The sequence below is a fragment of the Ornithodoros turicata genome, chromosome 3, assembly GCF_037126465.1.
Source record: "Ornithodoros turicata isolate Travis chromosome 3, ASM3712646v1, whole genome shotgun sequence".
Taxonomy (NCBI): domain Eukaryota; kingdom Metazoa; phylum Arthropoda; class Arachnida; order Ixodida; family Argasidae; genus Ornithodoros; species Ornithodoros turicata.
In genome coordinates this window covers 16,019,516-16,046,470 of record NC_088203.1, presented here as the reverse complement: position 1 = coordinate 16,046,470, position 26,955 = coordinate 16,019,516, and the positions used below count along the sequence as shown (strand labels likewise).

Genomic DNA, 26,955 nt, shown 5'->3' with positions numbered 1-26,955 from the left:
CGGGTTACTGGTTTTCTTCCAGTCCAGTAAGCGTCCCACAGTTGAAGTGGATATATTGATGAAACATGCGCACATCGTGGTTTAGAGTGGCAAGGAGCATGTGTCGTAACATCAAATGTGATTTGCATAGTTTATTGTTGCACTCAAATAATGTTACCAAATAGTGCACGTGACACAGCGCAATGTTTGTTTGGAATTCGAGAAGAAATCTGGTTGAGCCCAAATTGGTCCTAATTTGAAGGACAACTCGAGTTTAACCTGAAAAAGTCACAACCAATTATTCATACTCTAAGCTCCAGCTGACAACCTATATTAATGTTGAACCTAAGAAGAGCAGATTTAGGCCCCACCCTACGCTTCTTCCTATTGGTTGCAACCAGACCTTGTCAGTTTTTACTCTCGCTCACTCAAGTTTACTCATCCCCAGCTCAGCATTTGGCTCTCGCACTCACACTCGCATTATTGCTTTTCACAAGGAATCTCTGTCGTTGTGTCGCCTATGAAGGAGCACTGAGAACGTAACGCAATGATTTTCCACATCAGCATACATACACAGTTACATAGACAGTTTACATACCTCGGCAGTTTCGACTCGCGCTCACTCAAGTTCACTCGCTGCCTGGCCAGTTCTCTGCTCGCGCACTCACCGTCCGCTCAGCTCGCTCATTCACGCTCACTCAGTGTCCATTCAGCTCTCTGCTCGCTCTCTAACACTCAGTTCATTGGCCAAATTGAGCATGAGTGAGCGTGCTAATGGATTAGTTATGCAGAGGTCTGGTTGCAACAGCTAGCTGCACCACTCTATGTTGCACCAGGTAGTGTGCGGACACCGAGACTATAATTAACCACTATAACCTCGAACCCCTGCAATATAATTACTCCAGCGGAGTATCTCTCTCTGGCTTGGCATATTGCGTTTTGTGCCATTCTCTAGTTGAACGCGGGTGTAGTTGTAGTTTTGCACGATAGGATCAGATGTGTCCTTCAAAAACCTCAGCACACGTCCCTCACTGAGCACTGTCCATGAGCTCTAGCCAGTCTGTTTCTGATGCTTCCTCCTCAGGAATGCAGAGTTCTGCCAGGACTTCGTCCAGCTGACTGCTTCCTTTGCCCTGCCCATCAATGGTCACGATCCGCTCCTCTGGTTCACTGTACCTGGAAAGGCTGGTAATGACTAGGGAGTCACTGGCCACCAAGCTTGCATACTGCAATCTTAGTATATTAATTGCTTGCTTCCTTTGTCCATTCTCACAAGGTGCGTCTGGTACCAGAGACTCATCCTGTGTCTCAGTGCAGAAGTGAATCACTTTCACGTGTGTAGCTGCACCAAGACATACAAGATGCAGAAAACACAAGCTGATGCCGTAATCTACACGGTGGAAAGTAACTAGAGAGGCTATAATGTAGTTTTGCGAGACTGCTTACCCCAGGACTGGTTCCTGAAATATGTCGATGTTTGAGCTAGAAGCTGTTGCTGTGTTATGGCCTACAAGGTTTAGCAAAAGCCCTAGCTCAGCCTGGCAGTCTGCATTGTCCTGGAAGGAAACAACTATGCTCGTTGTGGTACTGAAAGTGGTGGAGTTACTGTTTTACTACACCTCTGCCTCCAGTGTTTCCTCTGTTGGCAGACTGCCTGCTTCTTGTGCGATAGGGAAAGAGGCCCTTGGAACATCGGTCTCTGTTGGGCTGTATCTAGATGTACGAATGCAAGGATATAGACGCTGTGTTGCATAAGCAAACGATACTAGTATCGATAGCAAACTTTTTTATGGTAGTATGGTACAGTGGCCAGCCCGGGGGAGGGGGGTCCCACAAAGAAAAAAGACTTCAGTTTATACGTTGGATTTTCCTCTCTCCCCTGCCCCACTGCGCGCTCCGATAAAGAACTCTCTCCCCGAACAGTTTCTGGATTCCGCCCCTGGTCTGGTAATACGCTATTGCGACCGTGGTTGTACTATGGCTACCACGGAGTGTTGAGTCTACTACTGAAAGTGGACGTATTTATATTCGCGATATATTAATTTTCCCGAATCACGCATTCAGTCATTCGCGAAGTTATCCCCGAGTATTTAATTTCGCGATTCAGGGTTGTTTCCTTACGCGGGATAAACGTCAATCTGTACGCGAGTACAGTTTTTCGCGATTTTTTAGCATTCGCGAAATTCACGAAAATTAATACATAGCGAAGAGAAATACGTTTACAGTAATTTATAAATCAGCCAATGCATGCCATTATACCATTGCTCCCATTAGTGTTTTGAAAGACCAAACTACATAGTTTCGGATCCTCCAAGGGTACATGACGTCACCACGAGCTTTTGTGTCTGTCACTTAGCAACAGTGCACGCGCGTTCGTGCATTGTCTCCGCCCCACATTTTTAGACTGCCAGTTGATGCCGAGGACACTGGAAACGACGTTGGACGAGCATGGTAGGCAGACGCGTGGCCGATCGCGCATGCCAATACGTCATACTATTTCTCAAAACTACAAATTATTATTATTACTTTTTTTGTGTGTGTGTGTTTCCGCTTTGGATAAAGAATACTTGGGAGGAATGCGATGTGAAGACTCGCGTTGACTGCAATGGTATAAATTAGGTATGATTTGGAAGACGAAGTCCAGCGCAGTGGCGCCCTAAATACAAGTATAGGTCGGCAGTCTGCGCAGCTCCAAAATTTCCCTCTTTCTCCTATTACCCGTGGGGCGTCCTCATTGGTCCCCCTCCCAAACGAGGGGACAAGTTTCGCGTTTGGACCCACGTCGGTCTAGGAATAGACCTCTCCCTGTTTGTAAACAAATGACGTCATAGTGTTCGACAGCGCCACCAGTTTGGTAGAGTTGAACTACGCTCGAAGCTAGGGGCGAACAAGGTCGCGCCTGAAAGCCATGGTCTTGAGGGGATTACGATGGTCCGTGAAAGGGATGCGATCTTCGGTCCTACTTTCCTTTCAATACGAGGCATCGAACAAATGCCCATTCGTGGAACCCAGCCCTCACCTTCCGATATGTTTCGGTTTCAGTCTGTCTACCAACGTTATGATGACGTTTCTCGGGTAGAGGTCTGTATCCTTTATTGCTGCCTTGTGAGTGGACAGACACTTCGTCACGTGTTTCCTCAACCTTGCCCCTCCCCCTGTCGTAGCATTGCCCAACGGCCAATTTTTAGAATGTACGTGCACACACGTAACATTCATGTCTCCACCATGTACTATATTGTTGCGACCATGCCATAATCGGAAAGTCCTATGCAGGCCCCGTCGTACTATCCGCTAGGGGCACTCTGCGTCGACCCGCAAGTTCTCCATGATGATTGGATAATGGAAATTCAAATTTTGAACCTGCAGAAGCGCACATACGACCATTGCAGACGACATGCAGCAACAGTAATCTAGTAGGTCGTGTCCCGTACACGTGAAATCATGTCGAGATTTATACTTGCATGTTGCTCCCTAGATCGAGCGAATGTCCATTGTCCGGTTCCCATCCACTTTGGAAGGTAGTCTCCTTGAGGAGCTTTCCACCAGGCCCATACTCCCTGCAGGTATTTCCTCCGGTTCAGGGCTGCGTGTTAGAATAAGGTGAGGGAGGGAGTACCTGATGGTCCCCGGTAGCTCTACTCCTTGCGGCAAGGACTTTGGGATCATAAACAGGCCGCTGGGTAGCTGGATGCCAGTCTTCAGAAAGACTGACACCTGCAGGAGAATTTTTGGTCTTATACCCTCAATTGGTACTGTTGAGTATATGCACACTCGGTCTCACCCGAACACGTAGTTCCTGCAGGAAGTTCAGCAATGAGTATCGAATCATCTGCATCTCTCCCACAGACAGTTCTTTATAGGCCTGAAGGAGAGGACAGGGTCATCCGCCGATCAGGATATAGACGTGAAAGACTTCCTCCGCAGACACACAATATTGCTCCGTCACTGGTTTGTGCAATGTGTAGCTCCCGCGTCTAGAAGCTGACTTATTTTTGTCACAGGCTTAATAATCACACGGAAGTGCGTACACGTCTGCAGACATGAGGTGACACACGGTTTACTGCTGCCACCCGGGATTTTCCCAGCACGCCCTCGAACACCTTTGGTGCACCCCAAAGACGTTGCAACTCTCCCAGAAAGCACCTGCCAGAAAGGCCAAAGCGTCCACAAAAGCGTCAGATATGGGTGTCGCACACCACTTACGGGACGCCAAAACCAGAGACGAAAACCCTGGAAAAATTCAGGGCTGTCACACAAAGCTTGTACTGCTTGTAGCCACATTGAGTTCAAGTTTGAAAGAAAACCCACACACCCACATGTGGCAAAAGCGCGCGGTAACGCGTATGCGCGGAGCGGAAACTTTTTGCGGCTGTGCGGGAGAAGCCGCCTCCGCGTTCCGCTTTTCCTCGACCGCGCAATGCACGATTTCAAACGGCATGCCGCGCATCTTTGTCCAATCATGTGACCAACGGAGATTGCGCCATGTCCATGTTTTCTTCCGACCCACACGAAGTCTGCCGTTCGTTGACAGCGTCGTCAGCGTCGATATCTTGAGTGCCGCGGTTTTCCCACCCGCATACGGGTACGGGCTACACGTGGATTAAGGCACTGTGTAACGCACTGCATATTTTGAAAGGTGTGAATCTCTGGAAGTGGTGGGGTGTGAGATTCGCGCTCCTATCTAAAGCCCTGTGATGCCTTGATTACAATGCGCTCGCTCCGAGATCGAACGGTGTCGGCGCGCTGCGGAGGACGGAGAACTACCGTAGTGTGGACGCGTCGTCTGCTTTTACATGTTTATTCCGCGTTCACCGCAGTAGGTGGAGCATTGGGGAACCGAACAGTATCGCACCATCGCGGCACAAGTGATCTACCGCGAATATACACAAGAAATACAGAAAATAACCACCAACCCCGAACATCGGCCCGCGTGTTATCCACACTAGAAAGGTGGGGGAATCGCTAGAATTTAATATCTAGCTTTGAAATGTGTTTTGCTATGCAAATGAGCCGAAACTGCGCGCCTCCGGAGCGTGGATCCACGTGGATTCCATGCGGATTCCTTGGATCCGTCGCTTTGCGGGCCGGGTAAGTCTACCGCGATGAAGGTCACACGCTCCTGATGCGCGCAGTTTTGGTTTCGGCTCATTTGCATAGCAATATTCGGCGATTGGTATTTCAACACACTTGCTCGTTTCGAGACGAGGAAATAAATAAATAAAATGGCTTTCAACGAGGATTGTCTTCCATTGACTTTTGGCCAGAAATTCCCTTATTAAAGAGTTGTTTAATCAATTTTAAGTAACTAGTCATCTGGTAGTTATATACTTTCTTCGAGAGGATTTCTTCACTGCAAAAACGGTATGTATATATATATGCTGCTCTCGTAGCCTGAAAAATATATGGTGCAGCTATCGTCAAATCTCACCCAGTCAATGATCTACACCTTTAACTCACGTGTTCATAAATTTGCCATGTAATTACTAGTTTAACAGAGTTAGACGTGCTTTCTGTTCTGACTTCCGGTCATGTATTCTGCTTTTTCCATATGCGCCGCATCGTTAACATGAGCACTTATGTCATGTAGCTTGCTATGCTGATCCTGGTGAAACTTTGCTTTTAATTATCTCTTTGCACGCGGTTTGGAAGGTGGTGACCACTTTATCTGGGGCTGGATCTGGGCCGGGAAAGCTAGAAATTATTTGGGCTTGGGCCGGGCCGGGCCGGGCCGGGCCAGATATGAAGCCGTCGGTCCGGGCCTGTGCCTGGCGCAAACAAAATGCGCCCCACGCAGTGCTCGAGCCCAGACGCACGATTACGGCACGCAGAGCCGTAGCCATGGAGGGCAGCCGCTCCGTGCGCCCTCGCCAGAGAGTGCGCCGAACGACAGGTCCCTGCAGGTTGGTTGGACAGTATATAGGGAGTGACTTTTTCGGGTTAAAGGCCTTTCTCAGATTCGGAGAGTAAAAATCGGGCGCTATTTTTAAATCTGTAATTCGGGGAGAAATCGGGCGATAATTGTGCCTTCGGGTATTACCGGGTGTTTTTGTTTCTCCTCCTGTCTATTAAGTCCTTTCCTAATCTCTCTTTTTTGTCCTTTTGGTGTTGTTTTTGCGAGATCGTGACCTTCCAGCGGTAATCACCGAAGGCATAGACAGTGTTGACACACCTCGGTGTATTGCTTGGAAAGTAAGTGACCCATTCTTACATGTGTTACACGTGACGACCTTTGTTCGTGTTCAGTGGAAACGTCACTTGAGGATTTCATAGTGACTGGAATTCGGGGAGAAATCGGGTTTAACCCGAATTGGTCGGAGGTCAGTTCGGGGGGGGGGGGGGAATAACCGGGCGGAATCGGGTTTAACTCGAAAAAGTCACTCCCTAAGTATAAAGCTGCAATGAAGAGGATTGAAATTTACGATCTCGGCAGTACACATAAGCGTTTTCTTTTCTATCTTTACAGTGCTTCTGACAGCAGTGAGAATAGGGGGGTGGGGGGTGGAGGGGCCTTCACGCTCACCCTCTCCTAGGGCGCGAACTCGCCTCGCGACGGCTCTGACGGCACGGCACCTTCTTTTTGCGGTTCACTCTGGGGACAGAGAAGGCCGTGGTGCAGCATCCGCAGCTAACCGCCTGTCGCATTATGAACGGTCACGCATACGTCTTCTACGTCAACATCGTCTGTTAAGATAATGAGGCGGTGCAGGCGTTCTGGCCCCTTCATTTTTTGCGACGTTTCATTGCTCCTTCAAGGCTAACATTTGTATCTGAAAAGACAATCTATTATCATTGCTGACGCTGTGTACATACGATGCCTATCCAATGATAGGTTCGTCGGTTCACGCCTGTCGCGCAAGAAAACTACGATAACGCCGCACCTTACGAATGAGCTGCTGGACGTCATTTAATGCTAGGGTCCCAGCCACGTAGCCTTGTATCGCGTCCAAGTGGTTGAGTGTGATGCGCAGCAGGTCCGTGGGCGTGCTACAGGCAAACACTTGGTACTTGAACACCATCGTCATCAGGTCATACAGCTGCAAACAGTTGAAAACAACACTGGAACAATGACACTTCAGCGTCTGGACGTCAGCAATGGACGTAAGTGTATAGAAGGGACGTTCTACTAAATATAGTTAGATTGTAAATTTTGATTGCACATGGGCACTAAACGTGCCTTGCCGGAAATTTGAGCCAATGAGTGGTATCATAAGGGATGGGATGTCCTTTTATCATTATTATTATGCCGTGTTATGCAGCGATCGAAGCAACGGTAGCTAGCGGTGTACTGACGTGGGAAGATGGAGAGAGGACAGCAGGAAGGAAGGAGTGGTGTTCTGGGGAGAACGTGATATCTCTTTACAGCGAGTGCCCGTGAAGAACATTTAGATATGACCAAAATCATGTTTTCACAGTTATACGTCGACCAGAAAATGAGATGTGTAACTTCCCAGCTTCCCAAACCTACACTTCTAGGTCGTTTTATAGTTCAAGTGATAGTTCTTCGAAAGCAGTTTGAGGACAACCGAGTCCATTGATTATCTCAAAGAGCCGATTTCGCTGGTAAGCTCTAGGTAAGCACTGACGCGGGAGGTAATTTCCATGTGGTTTGGGAGGTTTTAACTCGCATGACTGGCGCAATTCAATGTAAAAAAAAAAGATAAATAAACCCGGGATTTAACCAACAATTCGGGAAAATGCGGGTGTCTGATATCTTTCAAATAGGATTTGCCCTTTCCCAAAGGGGTAAGAGCCGCAAAAGTACTCTAGAAATATATTGGACAGCTCTACTAGAGCCCTCAGGCTACCCTCTAACCCTCAGGGCTAATGGTGATTCTATCGAAAGCAGACGGGATACATAGCTTCAATGGAGGGCGGCGAGTGTGTAGGTGAAGCCAACTTTAAGAGTGTGTGTGCCGCAATTCTGGGAATGCTATGTGTTTGTCATTTCAAGGCTCTGTTGGATTCCTCGTTCGACGCACAAGCATGCCAATGTAACGTTGGTATCCTGCGTAAAAGGCGTGACACAGAACAACTGCTCCCCGCAGTGGCGCTGGAAAGCGCTCCGTGACGCTTATGTCAGCCGCGCTTCACGACAACAACAACAACAATTTATTTTAAGGATGATGAATGGGGGGAGTCTCATCGCCACGGGCGATACTCTACCCCATTGCTGATGGTGAGGTGGGGAATGAAATAATGAGCCCCTTCACAATAACGTTCGGAGTCCGTCCAGAAATGTCAAAAGAGCTTTGAGGGCACAGCGTCGGTGGGCTGCATTTGGCCAGGGACCAAGCAATTTTAAGAGAGGGGGGAGGGGGCGTGAGTCCAGCTGGTTAAGAGACCCGGAGTGTGCAGTTCGAGAAGGTTGCTATACAGTGTGGACAACGCAGAAGAATGTGCTCTATAGATCTTGTATAGAGCACCGCATATAGTGACTAGAGTCACTAAATAGGGGACAGAGTATCGCATTCCTTTTCCACGCCGCAGCCGCAGTTGTCCTCGTCCCCTATTTAGTGACTCTAATAGTGACAGCAACTGGGAGAGTCAACTTGTATCAAGCGGTATAACGCCACCGAGCTGTAAAATTCGCATCGAGTCGCATTGGATGAATTCATTTTCGCGCTTCACTTTATAGCTATATACCTGGGCAAAACAGCGAGCCAAGCGCAAGTTGTTACTATTTACTTTGTCCATGCTCGAAGTGTTGAGCCTCATGATAGAAGCGTGCGTAAGCTTCTCGAAGATGCACCTCACTGCCCTCTGGGTGTAGAGCTCTTGAGGCTTTAACAGCTCCGATATGAAGCGGGGACCCAGCATGGTGCTCACTATGTCCGTCGTCACTGCACGATAGAATGAAAGTCACAATGTAAGCAATACCTTACGTACGTTTGCTGGTACTTCCGTATGGGAGAGTGTAAAGTTTGGAGAAACCAAACACGGCGAAGACGAGCACGGTATACTCCGCGATGGCCGCACAATAAACGTGCACGTCACCTGTGTTACACTAAGGGGGCGCGGGCAATTGCTGACCGAAAAACTGCTGTGACCGGACAATTGCTTGCCGCCTCTTTCACCAGATTTATATTCTGTTTTATTTATGCGATGTGATTTAATTTCGAGTCTATGGCGCTTGAATACTTGACTTCTTTTTTATCAAAGAATGATATTAAACGGTACACTGTAAACCTTTTCACACCTTTAAAGGTGTGCGCTATGCACATTCAATCTGGTTGCGTAACACTGCATCTCCAGTATGATATTTTACAAAATTCGGAAAGTATTACTTAAGATCAAGTGTCAGTGCAAATCTTGCTTTCATTATGTCTTGGATATCGTAGGTACGAGCTAATGCATATATGCATCGCTATCGATAATCGAGCACGCGCAAGTGTCTACAGTACTGTTGAACAATGTTGAGATGTTGCAAGATAAATTTTTGGAGGACAGACAACACTCGAGTAAAGAAAATTTGTGCGAAACCGTGCTCCATTATGATGTTACCAAAATTACACCTAAAAAGGCGTGCGCCATGCACGCTATTACACCTTTAAAGGTGTGAAAAGATTTAGAGTGTAGGAGCAACTTATTTATTTACACATGGTAAACAAGACTTTCTTGCACGAGACTGCACTTCTTCAGGTTACCTGAACAAGGTAACCTGAAGAAGTACAGTCTCGTGCACGAAAATCTTGTTTACCGTGTGTGAATAAATAAGTTGCTCCTACCGTTTAATACCACTCTTTGATTTACTCACCACCGGCAACTTGGCATCGCCGTTTTTCTTTTTCTTTTTACTTTTTTATGTTAGCTGACCTTCTTTTCTAGCAGTTTCTAAGGTTGAACGGTTCCCGCAAACGTCGACTGCTTACAGTGTCCTGCAGGACGACCAGACTGTTGCAGAAACAACGCCGCTTCTAGGAAATCCGCCAGCGAAGAGATATGTGTCAGTCAGTCCGTATGTAAGAAGTCGACGTTTGCGTGAAGCGCTCAGCCTTGAAAGCTAAAAAAAGTATATGAGCGCCGTATAGACGCGAAATAAAATCACATCGCATAAAAACGCGAAATAAAATCACAATATACAAGCATGGTGAAAGAGGCGACGAGCAATTGTCCGGCATCAGCAATTCTTTGGTGAGCAACTGTATGGGATCCGAAGTCAGTTGGGCGAGTAGGGTTAGGGGTACCTGAAAGAATCTGGTGAGTTTTGAGGCACAAAAATAATCCCGGGTCCCATAGGAAGACTATCGTGTGCTGGGAGAATAAGGTTTAAACCGCCTGAACCAGTCCAAGTCGCAATCAATTTTGCTTGACGCTGACAGGCGAGAGCACTCTCTCTCGCTTCTTTGATTACCAAGTCGTGCACGTCTGTCCCAGACAGGCCATGAGGGGAGTTGTTGCAGTGACATTTTGTACACAAGGTGCGATCGTCGGGTCGTCTCAATATCTTGTGACGTCACAGCCTTCCAATCTCGTTAGTTGAAGTTCCTATTCTGTGTCGTCCTATTAGCTGTCCTTGTAGATCCCTTGTTGTTTCGGTGTTCCTCCTGGGTTTTTCTAAGATGCTCGAGCGCAAATGCCAGCACTGCTCTTTGTGAAGTTGTCCCAGGACGTACCATTGCCCCTTAGCATGTCTAACGCCCTATACGGTAAAATCGGCGGGAAAACATATCTGGAAGTAACGGCTACACATCAATGAAAGTAATAGTAGGGCTCAATACTGCACCGTCTCCGAAGAGCCGAATGGCCGGACTGTGGCAGGGCTTTCTCATCATCTTTTTTGTCTCGTTGTTATCTACTGGAGAACAGCTGCAGTGGGCCTGTAGATCCCTGTGTTATCGTCATATAACTGTCTGTTCGTATGTCCCACAGGTTTCAATCCAGGGTGGGAAACTCAATAATCCCTCTACGTCAACCATCAATCTTTTTTCTTTTTTTGAACTTTTTTGAACCTATGTGTGTACTTGTGGTGTCAGAAACTCTGTGTTTCATGACTTTTCGCTTTACGTTAATGATAATTCAAATGTAAATTGTGATACGGCTCGGCAGTACCTGACAGTTTGGGCCATCGACAGCGGTGCACGAATCAACTGCCGTATGGTCTTACCTTTGTGAGCCTTATCGGGCGATATCTTTTGTGCCTTGAGCCTCTGCTTGAGGATATACATCATTTCACCTCCCAGGTTGATATACAGGATGGGCAACACTCTGAGCGACATTATTGCGGCTTTCCTCGTTTATTTATTCCTGTTGCTATAGCGACCGGAGCGCTCTGCGATTCAAAAAAAGGCCAACAGCGTTCTCGCCGTGTGTCGTGTGCTATAACTATTTACTCTGTTGTGTGTCTACTTTGTAGAAGGAGGATTGGCTCGGGTAACTCCTGTTTATGACGCTTAGAACTCGACGCCACAGAAAAGGTGGCGGAAGTGTCGTGTCGTACGTCAATTTTCAGTCAATTTATTCCGCTGTGCCGTCCCGACGGCGACGTCGGGTTCCGTTGAAAAGAAGAAAAGCTCGCTCCTTTTCATTTATGTATTTGGTTTTTCGAAGTCTCCACTGCAGGGCTGTAGAAGCTAGCAGACGAGAATGGCAGACGACTGAGCTCTGGCAATCTAGCAGACGACACAACATTCTAGCAGGCGATAGGGACGAGGCTAGCACACGACGATACGAGGGGTCGGCGGTCACATAAATGGCCCTGCAGTCACTCGACGCCTCATTGTGCGCTTCCACTGAAGGAGAAGGCAAACTCGGATTAGGGGATGCATTGTCACGTTTTTAAGCCACTTTTCTAAAGCCAGCTTTCTGTATTGTAGCGCATAGGAAGGCGAGATTTGCCTGACCGGCCTACTAAACCGACCGCGCGCGGCAGTGACCTCATGCGGGTGGAAAAATAATGTATTTGCCGTTGTACAGCGCATGCGTTGTGCATGGGTAAAGTGCAGCGAAGAGGGCGTTTTATATGGAAGCTTTTAGTGCGGATTTCAGCGTATAGCTTTCTCTTTCGGTGCGACACTTTCGAATCCTATATAATACAACTCTATTAATTCCCTGGCAGCACGGTAACTTGGTCCATTCTTGTCGGGACACTGGAATTACCGGTCCTATAAAGAACCATGTTTACCATTATTCTTCCGATAACCGTTGCAGCAGGGGAATATTGGTCCAAGGCTGCAAACAACCGGTCAATATTGACTGGTCATTGGAAATATGGTCGCCATATAGCCAGCAAACAGGCTATATTGGCTCAAGATGGGGAATGTGGTCTGCATATATTGCCGGCGACCAAACAATATTGGCACAACATTGGCTGAAAGTTGGCAATGTGGTCTACACATCACCGTTGGCCAAAGAATATTGCCTTGAAAACTGGCAATATATAGTTTGCATACAGCCGTCTGCCAAACAATACATTCATTGAGAGTGGAAAATTTGGTCTACATAATGCCGGCGACCAAGCAATATTGGATGAAAATGTGCAATATATGGTGTACATGTATAGCCGTCGGCAAAACAATATTGGATGAAAATGGGCACACATGACGTCAAACGAACGCGTTTGCCGCCATGGTGGTGGTCACTTTGTCAGCGCAGCTGCCGAACGTTTACTCGAAAACGAAGCCTAGAATGTGGTGTTTCGAAATTCGGTCACGTTCATCTCCTTCTTTTATCCCGAAGACACTTCGTCATTGTCGTTCTCACGTTTTCTTTTTCGAAAACTATATATGGTTGTCGCATTGAAAAATCGCGCAGTTTGTCATCTTTCAATGCCACTACCGCAAAAGGTGACCGCCTGTGGGAGGAGCTTAAGCGCATACCACGTCACAACGTGACGTAGGTGAATATATTCTACGTATATTCCTTGAAAGTCGGTCGATTTGGATCCCAGAGTAGGCATATATTGGATAGATAGAATGCCCCTATTGGCGCAATTGTGCAACTGCAAACTGGTTGAAGAGGGGTCGAATATCGGCATGGCTGTTTTCGGCTCAGATATGGCCACTGCATTTCCCATACTCTACCATCTCAGTACCAGCATCCAGTACTGGCATTCCACCTATCCAATATTCGTCCAGCCTATAGTACCCGTATTAGTTCACCTTATAGTGCAGCAGGAGGAGGCCAGTATTGGTTCCAGACAGGCCAAATCTTTGCAACATCGGTCCAATTTTGCAAATGAAACCCTGCCCCCCAGGCGGTCTAAATTTGGTATCCCCTCATTCAGGCCCCACACTCCCGCTGCAGCTCCTATATGGAAAACATTTCTGGGTAGCTGGGTACGTATTAGGCTGCCACAATACGGGTGACATACCGAGTAACGCACCGTTAGGAGCGCGCTTCGCTCCCTCGTCCAAGCTTCCCACGCATTGGGCTTGCTTTTATGTTGTGTATCTGTCCTAATGTGTTGTCGAACGAAAACCACTGAATCCTGGTAGTGGTTTGAGGTGCAACAATAACTAGAAGTCTGTGGTGTGGTACCACAGGCTATTCTTTGTAAGCGGAGTCGAGGCAAAAATCTATCCAAACGAGGGGAGGTTGTCCATGTGACGACCAACATGATGGTGTATCATGATTTCTGCAAAAGTGACCACACACTATGTCCACCAGGGGTTAGGATCCAGACCCCCTTTGGCGTTTTCTTTGTCGGAGCGGGTATTGGGGGAGGGGAGAGAGGGAAGTCCAATATATAAACTAAAGTTTTTGGGGGGCGATCGCCCCCCCCCCCCCCCTTCACTGGACCCGCCACTAGTGTCCACTCACAAAGTGTCCAGAAGGAGATTCGAATCTTAAAAGTCGGAGGAACCACATAACTTCTACAAGAAAAACGTTTGGTAGGAACCATTCTGTAAGCGTTTTTCTTCCGTTGTCACCAGCATTTAAAATTTAAACTCTTTGTCGGCACGTATTTGTCTCTCTCTCTGGACGAAATTCTTCCATGGATGGCTCCATTTCACGTGGCCTTGATGACGTCACAAAGTCAACACAAGTGGAAGCTTGCGTTCGTATTTTGCATAATTATTTAAACCTCCCAAGGGTGAACAGGCACTATGAGGCTGGGTAGCAGTGTAAGAAACAAGGAAAACTGAATTAATGAGCCGCCTTAGGCACATAGTTCTGTTTGTGTTTTACTTTTCTTTCTAAATGCATCGTTCGTCATTGGTTCTGGCCAACGTTGGGAATATGGACATTGAAAGTGGTGGGTGACGCTTGAATCAGTTAATAAATTACATAGTTCGCCTTATATAATCGATCACCTAGCACGAGTGACGTGCGATGCTTGTAAGCACTCGTTGCTGAGCTGAGATAACTGAGAGGATGGCGGCTATAGCTGGGCCTCGATCTTCACCTTTCACATAGCGATCGTTATCGTTATATTTAAAGTTCGCACGCTCCAAAGCCGCTTTGATAGGCTCGTGTCAGAGCTCGTGGCGAATCATGGGCCGAAGTGACGCATTTAACGCGCGTTATGGGATGACGACAGGTACCAGTTTTCCTTTCCCGCGTGCAGTTTCTATGGCGCGCGATGTGATGCTTTTTCTCGGCAATCCACGGTCAAATTTTGATACCTGCGGTATCGTGGGAAAGATCGCTCGCCGCACTTCCAATCCAAACTGTCGCCAATGCGGTGAGTCAGAAACGGAGGAACACATTATAATGGTGTGTCCGGCTACATCCGACGCCAGACGGGAACTCCAGGAAGCACCCTGGAACATCAAAGCTCCAGATTGAGCAGAACCTCTCGAGCTCCAAATCCGTACAGAGAGCCCTGCCGAACTTTCTGAAGGCAGTGGACCCTCGCGGTCGGTTGTAGTGCAAGGAACTGTAGAACCAGACGTGTGAGCCTTCCTCTTCGCTTACCCCCCTTCCCCCACCCCCTCTCATCCTTTCCCCGAGCAAAGTGCCGCCACTCTATCCCCCCCCCCCCTCGCCCCCTCTGTTGGAAAGAGGACGACAAGATCTGGGGCGTGTAGGGCCCGGAATTTTAGAATTTGTCTTAGGCTTCTTGTGGATACCGTCCAAACTTTGTTCACGAAATAACTGAGAATAATTTCAAAATCCCAAGCTTTACGTGTTACAGACCTTGTCGTCCCCTTTCCACTAATACCATTCGCATTAAAATCTGACCACTGGTTACGGACAAAAAGCTTCAACTGTGCGCCATATACAGAATGCATATGGGGAGAGAGAGCCTTGAGCTTGAGGGACGTTGCATATGTAGCGCATTAATGATAAATTCTCCATTATTACGCAGTTAAAAATGAGTATAAATGATTCTTCGTATTAGGACCAATATGCAAATTAGACGTTGCTTCTTACACTCTGGTCGTACGTATCTAAACTACAAAAGTAACAACACTGTACAATCGTGGTGGCTCATCTATTGTAATCCGTATTCGAAAGCCACGATATTTTTTTTAAATTACTTTTCTACAAATACTATATTTTCTTCCCTTTCCTTCTTTAATCTTCACTTCTTTTCTGTCCCTCTTTTTCTTTCTTTTTTTTTTTTTTGTAAGTTTCGTGTCCCGCCTCGTCTGTTTGGAGTAAGCAAACAAATGTCGCGCTAAGACTTGACGTTGAGTTGATTTCGGAGCAAACAAATACCTCCTTCACATGTCGTCAGATGCTTGATGGATGCAACTGGAGCAGCCTCTGTTTACCCGGCGCGCCACGACGTCTCTTCCAGACTGGTCACCCAAAAAGGAGGTCGCTCCCATTGCCAAATGTTTGTTGATCATTCGCACCCCCTCTTCTTCCACTTCAGGTTCGGTCCGTTCAACCTGTCTCGCAACAACGGCCGGCCACTTGCTGCTGGATGTTCAGTCGGCTGTACCTCCCGTCAGGCCTCCACCGCGAAAGAGCAGCGGCGCTCTTCTCTCGGAGAGAAAGTTTGTTCCCATGTTGCGCCGACGGCTTGTCACTTCCTCCGAGAGAGGAACGCGCGAAGGAACGGCTTGCGGTACAGATCCCCGACAGGCCACCATGGAAGTGCGAAGCGGATGCGCTGCGATTCGGACTTTTCTGGCCGAACTTCTCTTGCGGTGTCTCGACCTCGTTGTGGACGGCATCTTCTGGCTGGTGTACTGTTGGCGGCGGAAGAGCTGTCTCGCCCCCATCGCGGATAGACTTCTGCTACGACCCGCTGTCGAGCTGGCGCACGATATACGGCACGGAAAGGTACGTGTTTCAGTGACATTAGTTTGAGCGAGCGAAAAAAAGAGAGAAAAAGCACGTATTTGGGGCTGGTGTGTACAGACTTTGACTGCGGGGCGTGTCTGAAGGAAGAAAACAAATTGTTTATCCATTGGTAGGGTTGCGTTTTCTTTTTGTTTTTGTTTTTTTGTTTTTCGGAGTTTGGCAGGAGGGTGTTCACCAGAGGTTTTCAGTTTCTTGGAAATTTGGAGTTTTTGCGGAAGTTCCATTCCTTGAAACTTGTGGAAACTCAAACTTTATGTTACCTGTTTCGTTTTGATTTCCAAGAACGTTTCAAATGCCAGTTTATGCAAATCTTAATTTATGTCATGTGGTAAACGTGCTTTTTCTCTCCTCTATCCAACCCAAGCAGCACAATGTACTGAAAGTCGAGTGCAACAGGGGTGGACGGTATGTGTCTTATCAATGTTCTTTAGTTTCACTAGTCTCATTAAGGCCTTCCACCTACCCGTCCACCCCTATTGCATTCGACTTTCAGTACATCGTGCTGCTTGGGAATCTAATTGACTCAGATTGCTTCTTTTTCATTATTTTTTTCTTGTTGTTATTATTGTGATTCAACAGCACACATTAATCGAGGTGGAACCAAAGTAAAGTCTCGCTGTTAAAAGGTGCTCACTTCCAACTACTTCTCTCAGGTCATGTGCCCCTACAAATTTTGTCAGTTGAGCTCTCTTGGGCTGGTTCTGGGTCAAATGATATGTGCGACATCGTTTTCTACGCAACTGACTGCGTAATGTCGAACAGGAAAAAGTCAGGGGACTGTGTATGCACCATTTCGCTCTTAGTAGCTGAGAGACAGTATAGACCCAGTTAGAGCCGACCACACTTAAATTGACCCTCGTTTCTGGCATGTATAGTAACCCGTCTAGGGTCTCGAAGCGGGGCAGGGCCATCAATTAAGCGTTACTGACGTCGTTCACTGTCACGTAAACCTACTGCACAACCTTTGAGCACTGATTGGGAATGTGTTGCACCATCTCGGATTGTAGTACACCAATAATTGCGGGATTTGCATTCATTTGCATGTTTGTTTATGTAGCCTCTTTATTTATGTTTATGCACTACTCCGAACACAGAGAACAACATTTGGGAGCCTCTCACATTCATTGCATCACATTGTAATCTTCTACGCCTTACTTTATAAATCTCAACTTTTTACACCTTTCTACACTTTTTTTACCCCCACTTTAATACTGTCTGAACTCTCCACTTTTTACACCTTACAACTTGAAAAAGGGATGTTTTTTTTTTCTGTAAATCGGTGCACTCGTTTTGTTCCACTGGTTCAGTTGATTGGAGCAATAACAAAAGGGTGCTTGTGGAAGACATCTGAAACAGTGCTTTTTCGTGGAATTGTATACGTCCCTCTTATTCTATGTTTTCTGTAGAATATCCCCTTTGAAATGTTGCTTGTTGTAGACTGACACACCATTTAGAAAGGTGTTACTAGACACCCTTCTTTGTGTTGTGAAACTTACACCATAAAGGTGTTCGGCATAGAACAATACTTTTACACTAAAAAAAAAAAAAAAAATAGATTGCGTACCCAGTGATTCACCGAGAACGAAGAAAGAATCACCACGCGCTTCTTGTCGGACATGGGGGAAACCATCACCTGACAGAGGCGAATATTCGAGGCCACCTTGTGCTTTGGCCCCTGCTGCTGTTATTGTCTTTCCAAGCCAGTTTGCTGGATTTCTCCACGTGTGGAGGATTACGTAATGCCTCGTGTCTCCAGGAGATGCTTGAAGGAGGAAACGAGCTTTGGAGCGAGCATATGATAGCAGCATATGTATTAAGCGTGACGTACTGACAGTTATTTACGTAACTTTCCTGTACCTATAGAATTTCGTGGCAGAACATGGTTTGCACTAAAGCATCGGCTTGAAGCACATGCGGTAGATGTACTGGTCACAGTGCTTTCTTCATAGAAAGTCGAAGCAAGCGCTTTTTTCGGCAGCTGGAGTCATTAAATAGGGTTTAGTGACTCCACAGACAGCGAGACTTAACAGTAACACAATACCCTTGACTATAACTATAAAATCAGTAACTGTAAAAACCATTGTTCTAGAAACACGTGAGAGGTACAGGCACAAGGCATGTGGGTTTCACAGATCTTAGGCGCATCTCCAACACGCCCATATTTTAACGCTTTTGAAGAAATATTCAAATCGCCTGCACGAGCCCACCGCTCAAGGTTATCAGGGGCTGGCGAGACGTCCAACGTCAGGAAGAGAGACCTTGAGCCCAGCACTGGAGTCATTCAACCTTAAAACTCGTTAACCAAAGGCACGTGCGGGGGGGGGGGGGGGGGTTTACTCATCCCAGTAATCTCAGAGTTCCCGTAAAGACGCGGCTGCCAACCCGCGTTTAGCGTTAAGACAGAGAGGATGTAGAACAAAGCGAGCTAGTGTAAGGTGATAGATTGGGTCACCCTGAGTCTGGGCTATAGACGAAACGGATGTCGAAACAACAGGACAACAGAAGTCGAAGAACAGGAACAGAACTTTTGCGATCGTCACGCCGGACCAGTGGCGAATCCCAGGGGGGGGGGGGGGGGGAGATCGCTCCCCCCCAAAAAAGTCAGTTTATACATTGGATTTCCCTCTCCCGCGACTAAGCGCTCCGATAAAGAAACCGCCCCCCCCCCAAACCGAGGTCTGGATCCGCCCCTGCGCCGGACCCCCAACCGTGGGTCGGCCTGTGGCTGGTAGGGGGAACGACCCGAGCCCACCCTAGCCCCCCGTGGTTACGCCACTGAAGAAGCCTGAGCCGCAGCTCTAGGAAGAACTGTGTGTTCACACGAAGGACATTCCCCAGAATACAACGGAAAATGCAAAAAAGAAGAAGAAAAGAAAACGTCATAGCTTTCTGCTGTCCTGCGACACAGCCGCAAGATATTCCGTAACAGACGACAGAAAGGACGCTGACGATGTCGTCTGCCAAGTGTCGTCTGCTATGAATGGCGCCTTGTGAATGCTGGATATAACATGGGATGGGGCGGAATTTCGTCTCTGTGAGCAGTGTTTTCGCTTTTCCTTCCACTAGAATCTTCCGTGAGGATGTCCTCCGTGTGAATACACGGTTAGTGTCAGGCTTCTCCTACTATGGAGTTTATCCTCCAGCTTGCCCGCGCTTCACTTATGCATGCTGTATTATCTCATCGCTTTTCCGAGTTCGCAACGGCGGCTGCTTGAAATGTAAAGCTCGCCTCTGATATTATACCTTTTGTGTGGACGCTCTCCCCGTAAGCCCCGGTAATTGCACGTGAAGGCGACTTCCTCGTGTGGCGTAAGCTGACCTTGAGTTTCACCACGGATGGGAGCAAACGCGGCCACAGTCACGTCGGACTTTCTCAAAGTTTTTTCTCCGCACGTCTCGCCAATGATAGGATCGGAAAACGTGGAACGGCGAACCCCCCATTGACGCGATTAATACTTGCAGGTGCGATGTGCTTCTTCAAGGCTAAGGCTGACATTGAAGGAATGCGCAGGTGACGTTATGTTACGTCACAGTGTCGTGGCTCTTGTAGGGCCTTGTCACTCGCGTAACCCAAACAGAGCATTCTCTATTCAGTACGGATGGTGCGCGTGTGTGACATAACTCTGAGTCGGGGCGCACAGAACAGGGACATTCACACTTTCTACGATAAGACAGGAAGGACTGCCAGGTCGTTTAGTAGGGATCGCTCACACGGCACATTCCGAAGGTACTACAGGTTTTCCCGGCGATTTTAATCCAAGTGCCATTTAAATTAATCCGAGTGCCATACAAAATAATCCAGGTGCCACTCAAATTAATCCTATATAAATGCTTGGGATGGTCGACACTTTGCGACAAAGGTGGTAGGGTCAACTACGCGGAACCCAACTTTTTGCGACTCACGTATGTCAGAGTTGCATGACATGACACATACCCACTATTGTGGGTTATGGCAACTGTTTGCGACAACTTTCGTCATGCCGAGTATGGCCTGACCTTTTAGGACTTCACCATGTTGCTGCTGTATGGAATGGTGACTTACGACCATTATTGACTACAAAACCGTTTTGCCACAATTTTGATGAAGGCGGTTATGGCGTGACTTTTTGGAACTTCCTCATGTCAGAGCTCTATGACATGGTTGTTTAGGACCATTATCGACTACTACTACGCCGATTTGGGGCAACTTTGGTGATCCCGAGTGCGGCGTGACTTTTTGCCACTTTTTCATGTCGGAGCCGTATGGTGTAGTGCCTTATAATCATTATTCACAACTACACCTTTTTGGGACAATGTTCCGGAGCAGGCAATGGCGTGACTTTTGGGACTTCCTCATGTTAGAGCCGTATGGCAGGCTGGTCTACGACTATTATTGACTACTCTACCTTTTTGGGACAATTTTCTTAATGCTGGCTACGCCGTGACTTTTTGTGGCTTCCTCGTGTCGGAGCTGTATCGTATTGTGGTTTATGACTATTATTGACTACTACCACGCCATATTGACTAGTCACGCCATAGCCTGCTCCAGAACATTGTTCCAAAAAGGTGTAGTTGTGAATAATGATTGTATGGCACCACACCATATGGCTCCGACACGAGGAAGTGGCAAAAGGGCACGCCGCAGTCGCACTCGGCATCACAAAAGTCCTCCCAAAACGGTGTAGTAGTAGTCAATAATGGTCCTAAACAACCCTATCATAGAGCTCTGACATGAAGAAGTCCCAAAAAGTCACGCCATAAGCGGTTTCGCCAAAATTGTGGCAAAAAGGTTTGGTAGTCAATAATGGTCGTAAATTACCGTTCCATACAGCTGCGACACGGTGAGGCCCTAGAAGGTCACGCTATGACGAAAACTGTCACAAACAGTTGCCATAACCCACAACAGTGAGTATATGTCATGTCATGCAACTCTGACATACGTGACTCACAAAAAGTTGGGTTCCACGTAGTAGACCGCACCACCTATGTCGCAAAGTGTCTACTATCCCAAGCATTTATATAGGATTAATTTGAGTGGCACCTGGATTATTTTGTATGGCACTTGGATTAATTTAAATGGCACCTGGATTAATTTGTTTGGCACTGGGATTAATCTAGCTGGCACTTGGATTAAAATCGCCGGGAAAACCTGTAGTCGTTCACAAGAATGTGAAGACTACTTTTAATCCACTTGCATCGCTGCTTTAGGTTTCTAAAAATGCGCGTCGGAGTGCGCCGTTGCATGCTAAGTGATGCTTAAAATAACTTGAAGCGATTACGGTGTCCACGCGCCGTGTTTCCGGAATTTCCCGGCATGCCAGAATGCGGGAATTACCGGGAAGCGAGACCAGCGTGCCGCAAAGATCGGGTCTCGCGTCGGGTTTTGCGTTTGTGAAGAATACGGCGAGAAACGTTGGTGAATCAGCGTTCTGAGATATAACTACCGTGCAATTCGAAATGGGCATTGGATAGATACACGGGGTGACACTTGACACCTTCGGAGGCGCCCTGTGACTCCCGTGAAATGGTGCAATACGTTGACTCCACGCGCAAAGAAAAAACAAACAAGAAAACGAAAGTTGCCAAGGTAGTCAGGTGCGTTCGTTGAGTCGTTCGCAGAGGTTGGTTGGTTGGTTGACTGGTTGATTTTTAGTCCTAATTGAACTTCTCGAAATTAATTTCTAGTTTTGAGAGGTATAACGCTGGAGGCTATGCAGTCTATCAACGCTTCTGGCAACATTGCCCCTCGAAGGTCAATGTCCGTCTTCTCACCCCAGCTGCTGGCAGCCTTCCAACTTGACGTGGAGTGCAGACACCGGGAGGGTGCGCGCAGTGTTGCTGGGAGACAGGCGCCAAAGATCGTAGTGACGTCATCTGCTCTCCGAGAATCAGAAACTATGACCGTTGGGTTGGATTGGATATGAAAGCAAAATATGGAGAGGTTAGTCCCGACCCAGTTAGGACTGGCTACTCCAAAACGCGGTTGTGGGTGGAACAATAGAGCCAGAGAACGTTCTTTCCACAATGTCCATTGAATTTTGGGTACCAGGTCTTTGAGCGAGTAGAGTACGAAATAAAACGCCCTTTTTAGTCACTATTTATTAGTTTTTAGTCACTAGTGATACTTTAAAGTGCCACTCCGGACTCGGAAAACAGCGTTCATATTATTTAGTCCATGAAAAGAAGGTGCCTAAAGGATTCTATCCGCGAAATTTCAACCCTGTTTGCTAACACTGTGTATTTCCGTCAATTTTTGAAGACGTACTGAGCCCCCACAAGTTTCGATCACGCGAGGATCGGGAGACTTAATCATAAGCCCACAAACTGCAATGATGTCATGTTCTGGCGATGACGCCGGCGTCCGGGGAGAGTCACGTCGTGGAGAAATCACGTGACACTGATCGAAATAGGGGAAGATGGGAGAGGTGTCTTCTCCCTCCTTTGTGGTTTCTCGAAGTCGGAGCGGTCGGGTGATATGTCGCATGGGGCTCCGTCAACGGAGTGCAAAAAGTGTACACCCCGGAGGACACGAAGTGAGAGCGAGGTGAGAGCTGCGCTCCTCCGTCTGAACCTAACATGACGTCACAGTTCTCAAAAATAAAAATCAATTTTCTCTAGCTTTCGCGTCACGTAGAGCCAAAATATTTCGTGGGAACGTAAAGTGAGACAAGGAGATTTCAGTAACGTAACTTTGGTAGGATTCTGAAGACTCGAGATTTAGTCCGTAGTGGCACTTTAAGCCATGTCTCATTTCCTCGGTTCACTTTCAGATTCGTAGCGCTGACGTGGTTCGAGCGTACATCAACCGGATCGAGCAAGTAGACCCGCTACTGAACGCTGTCGTTGATGGCAGTTTCCAGGAGGCCATCGAGGAAGCGCAGAAGGTGGACGAGCTCGTCAAACAAGGCGTTTCGCCGCAGGAGTTAGAAGTCACTAAGCCCTTTCTCGGAGTTCCCTTTATTACAAAAAACTCGGTGGGTGTCAAAGGTGAGGCAATTAATGCATCGCATCTGCGAACGAGACAATAGCATGTCTGCTATTGGGCAACACTTTGTGAACTGGTGCAAACCAGGCAAGTGTTCACATTCCATTCAGCAGAGCCTTTTGCACTATGCGCTTGTCAGTTCGAGTCGAAAAGGTGCCTCTGGAGTACAGCACTAGTTTACAAAAGTGCAGCAGCTCCTTCATCGCCCGTTCAACCTTTTCGACGCGAATAGGGTAGCTGTGGTTGTTAGCGGTGTCTTATCATCGTTCTAGTACATAGTGGCGATAATTTTTGGTAAGATATCGGCTGGTTCTTGCAACAGACTCTCAGAGCACCGTGGTGCAGTGCAAACGTCTGTGGCAAGAGATCGGGATGCATACACTAGCGTACTTTGCACGAAGGCAGCACCTACGTGCTGTCGTGGGTGGTGGATCCGGGGGGGGGGGGATTCCCTAAATCGTCAGGTTAGACATTTGATTTCCCTCTCTTCCCTTCCCCTCCACGCGCTTCGAGAAAGAATCCCCCCCCTAAAAAAAAAAAAGAAGGATGGGGGTCAGGTTCCGCTCCTGGCTGTCGTCATCTAGACGTTTTAGCGAATCGAAGGCAACTAATGCCTACAGCGCGCTTCTTCAACTATACAGGTTGTCTCATCGACTTGGGCGTTCCTAACTTCGTCGGCGAACGGGCCACTGAAGACGCCCGCGTGATCCAGCAGCTCAAGGAAGCCGGCGCCATCTTCGTGGCCATTACAAACACTCCCCAGCAATGCCTCTGGACCGAGTCCTACAACAAAGTGCACGGCAGGTCGCGAAACCCGTACGACACAAGGACGACATGCGGAGGCAGCAGTGGCGGAGAGGGCAGCCTTCTGGGTGCTGGAGCGGCACTTATTGGAGTGGCCACAGACATTGCAGGAAGCATCCGCATACCAGCCGTGTACTGCGGCGTCTTTGGACATACGCCGACACCTGGTAAGTTTTGAGGCCCCCTTAATGAGCGAACTGAAGTAAACAGGCATGTAATTAACGGCAATCAAGGTAGCTAATCGACAGTGCGTGTCGTCTCCATCTGCGTAGGTAGCTTTTTCGCTTTCCTCTCATTGCCGACTACCTTACTATAGCTTGACCTTCATTAACCGTGGACAGCTTGGCCCATGCCGGAAGGCATCACAAGCAGGCGTTGGAGCCGTTAATGCGCTATGAAACTGCAATCATCTGCATTTACATCTGTTTGTTCACATTGGCAGCGTCACGGTGACCGCGGTGTTTAATGGGATAGTTCATAGTGTACTAGGATATCGCTCGGTCCAACCACGTACATCCAAACGAAAGGTCGATATGTCGTGAGTTATATAAGTTGCAAATGAATGTACGACCTTTTCTTCCGTGCAATATTGTACATCTCATAGCGTATCCCCCAACAGGCATCGTTTCGAACGCTGGCCATCGCCACTACTTCAGCGACGTCATGATGGAACATTACGTAACGGGACCCATGAGCCGGTACGCCAGCGACCTCCTACCTCTCTTCAGGGTCATGGCTGGACCTAGCAACAACCAGATGAAGCTAGATCACCAGGTAGAGAGAAAAGAGTTACTCGAGTTCGGGTTAGTCACTTTACCCTATTGGTTAGGTGGACTTGCGAGCCATCAAGTTATACTACATGGAGGATGAAGGCTGTCGATTCTTCACCAGGGTTCACAAAGACATGCGATCGGCAGTTACGAACGTAAGCGAGAATAGAGAGTTTTAGTACATCGTACGGTATTGCCTTTGCGTACGTAAGGGATAGCGTTGATGCTTCCGCGCACGCCCATAACAGAAAGAGGAGCTTCGCGCAGTGCGCAGAACCACCAACGCTACCCCTTACATACGCAAAGGCGACAGCGTACGTTACACTAAAATTCACTAATATGTCGTAAGATATACAGGGTGTGTGCAGAAATACGTAACCCGCATTGAGGCACGCAGCTTGTTGTGTAGCTAACTAACGAACTTCCGGTAGCGCACGATGGCGCATTTATGCGTGCGAAATCTGCAGGAAAATCGTGGAGGCCATATTCAGCTTAAAAAATAAACCGAGCAACGAAAACGTCGGCCTCCGTGCATCAGAATAGGGCAACATGGCGGACGCAGGAGAGTTGTGTTCAGGTACCGCTATAGGGGAGCTATCGGTGCAGCAATCGAAACGAAGTCCCACATGGATGCTCATCGGTAGTGCCCCTAGCGGTGCCTGCACACTGAGACAGCCATGCACTACCATGCACTGTCATGACCGCCCTATTCTAATGAATGGAAGCCGATGTTTTCGTGCTCTGTTTATTTTTTTTACGCTAAGGATGGCTTCCAGGATATTTTCGTAGCTTTAGCACGCATATATACGCCATCGTACGCCACCGAAAGTTCCTCGGGTAAGTAGACAACGAGTTACATGTAAGAATGTGGGTTGCGTTTTTCTGCACACACCCTGTACATTAGGTTTCACTAACGACATTTCCTGCGCAGGTGGTAAAGCACTTCAAGGAGAAGCACGGAACACGGGTTGAGCAAGTGAACCTGTCAGACGCACGTTACGGGTTTGAGATGTGGTTGGCTAAGCTCTCGGCCGCCAGCCAAGGAACGACCTTGCAGACGATGAACGCAGACGGAAAACGTATCAACACTTTCCTTGAGCTCTTGAAGAGCTGCGCGTGCATGTCGCGGCACACATTTCCTTCCATCCTGCTGACCATTCTGGAGACCAAACTGCTGCCCAAGCCAACTTCGAATATCGTGCAGAAGTTCCTGCAGATGGCAGACAACCTGACCACCGCCTTGAAGGATACCCTGGGGGAAGACGGCGTTCTTATTTACCCCGGGAACATGGAGCCGGCCCCGTACCACAACATGCACACCTGTAAGATCGGCGTGGTAGGCTACACGGCGGCCTTCAACGTAGCCAAAGTGCCGGCCACCGGGTGTCCCGTGGGACGGACGAAAGACGGAAGACCCGTAGGCGTCCAAGTCGTAGCAGGGCCCTACCAGGATCACTTGTGCCTCGCTGTCGCATCGGAAATTGAGAAAGCCTTCGGTGGCTGGCAAAGCCCGTGCAGCATACAGTGTGATTGTACTTAGGAGAGTGAGGCTCGTATTCGTGCAGTGAACCTTTAATAAGCAGCTCGCGCACGGCGCGTGTGCAACAAGTGCGCGGAGCTTCACTCCAGAGAAGGCAGCAACTGCTGAACGTTGTTCAAGTTCGTATAGTGGTTATGTCTCGTATTCTGCGAACTTGGTCTTCGATGTCAGTTGTGTGTCCTCCGAAGACATTCAGGACGGAGGCTGCCACTTTTCTACTCCCTTCGTGCGTTCTTCCTCATGCACGTTCGGACTCCAGTGCTCTGTTCTCTAGGAAGGGTAACGGTTCCTCCACAGCTTCCGTCCATCATTGCACCTTCGTGATACGTTAAGGGGGTGGATTGATACCACTCTCTCTACTACTGCGAAGAAAGAACAGTTTCTGACGCGAATGTAAATAAAGAAGCGTTGGGATGCATAGAAGGACTTATTTTGTGGGGTTGTTTTCTAGAAGATTGCCCCTGCTCCCGGAGGCTCCGCCCTGGTATGACGTAAGCGCAGTGCTCGTCTGGAAAGGGGGCGCGGGCGAGGCAGAACGTTGTTGATGCACGTTGGTCGTAAGAGGGTTCGTGAGCTCTCAGTGGGGATAACTGCTCTAGGTATTGCGAGAGGTCTGCAGAGATCCACAGACCACATACTTGCAGGGGTCTGCAGATTGACTCATGATGACCATCAACCACATCATTCACCATCATCACATC

The 26,955-nt window shown here is 48.0% G+C and overlaps 2 protein-coding genes across 2 annotated transcripts; one reads left to right on the top strand and one right to left on the bottom strand.

Moving 5' to 3' along the window:
* Positions 1 to 161: 161 nt before the first annotated feature.
* On the bottom strand, positions 162 to 11,195 carry LOC135388208 (protein OSCP1-like). The gene is given in 9 exon segments (XM_064617607.1): positions 162 to 1,155; positions 1,426 to 1,535; positions 1,599 to 1,692; positions 3,441 to 3,536; positions 3,596 to 3,693; positions 3,761 to 3,895; positions 6,879 to 7,013; positions 8,665 to 8,819; positions 11,084 to 11,195. Coding segments are annotated over 9 exon segments (1,083 nt in total). The 3' UTR covers positions 162 to 1,007.
* LOC135388207 (fatty-acid amide hydrolase 2-like) lies at positions 6,752 to 26,680 on the top strand. Its single transcript, XM_064617606.1, has 7 exons — positions 6,752 to 7,077; positions 15,743 to 16,155; positions 22,926 to 23,142; positions 23,782 to 24,111; positions 24,564 to 24,718; positions 24,774 to 24,869; positions 25,646 to 26,680. Exons 1-7 carry the CDS (start codon positions 7,044 to 7,046, stop codon positions 26,252 to 26,254), a joined length of 1,854 nt encoding a protein of 617 aa, XP_064473676.1. The 5' UTR covers positions 6,752 to 7,043; the 3' UTR covers positions 26,255 to 26,680.
* Positions 26,681 to 26,955: the final 275 nt, after the last annotated feature.

What these genes read in the sequence shown, in the direction of transcription:
- LOC135388207 (XM_064617606.1), top strand. Translation starts at nt 7,044, where the DNA reads ATGACACTTCAGCGTCTGGACGTCAGCAATGGAC. An exon ending in TCTGGACGTCAGCAATGGAC is followed by an intron (nt 7,078 to 15,742) that starts GTAAGTGTATAG and finishes CTTCCACTTCAG; the next exon opens with GTTCGGTCCGTTCAACCTGT. An exon ending in AAACTCGGTGGGTGTCAAAG is followed by an intron (nt 23,143 to 23,781) that starts GTGAGGCAATTA and finishes TCAACTATACAG; the next exon opens with GTTGTCTCATCGACTTGGGC.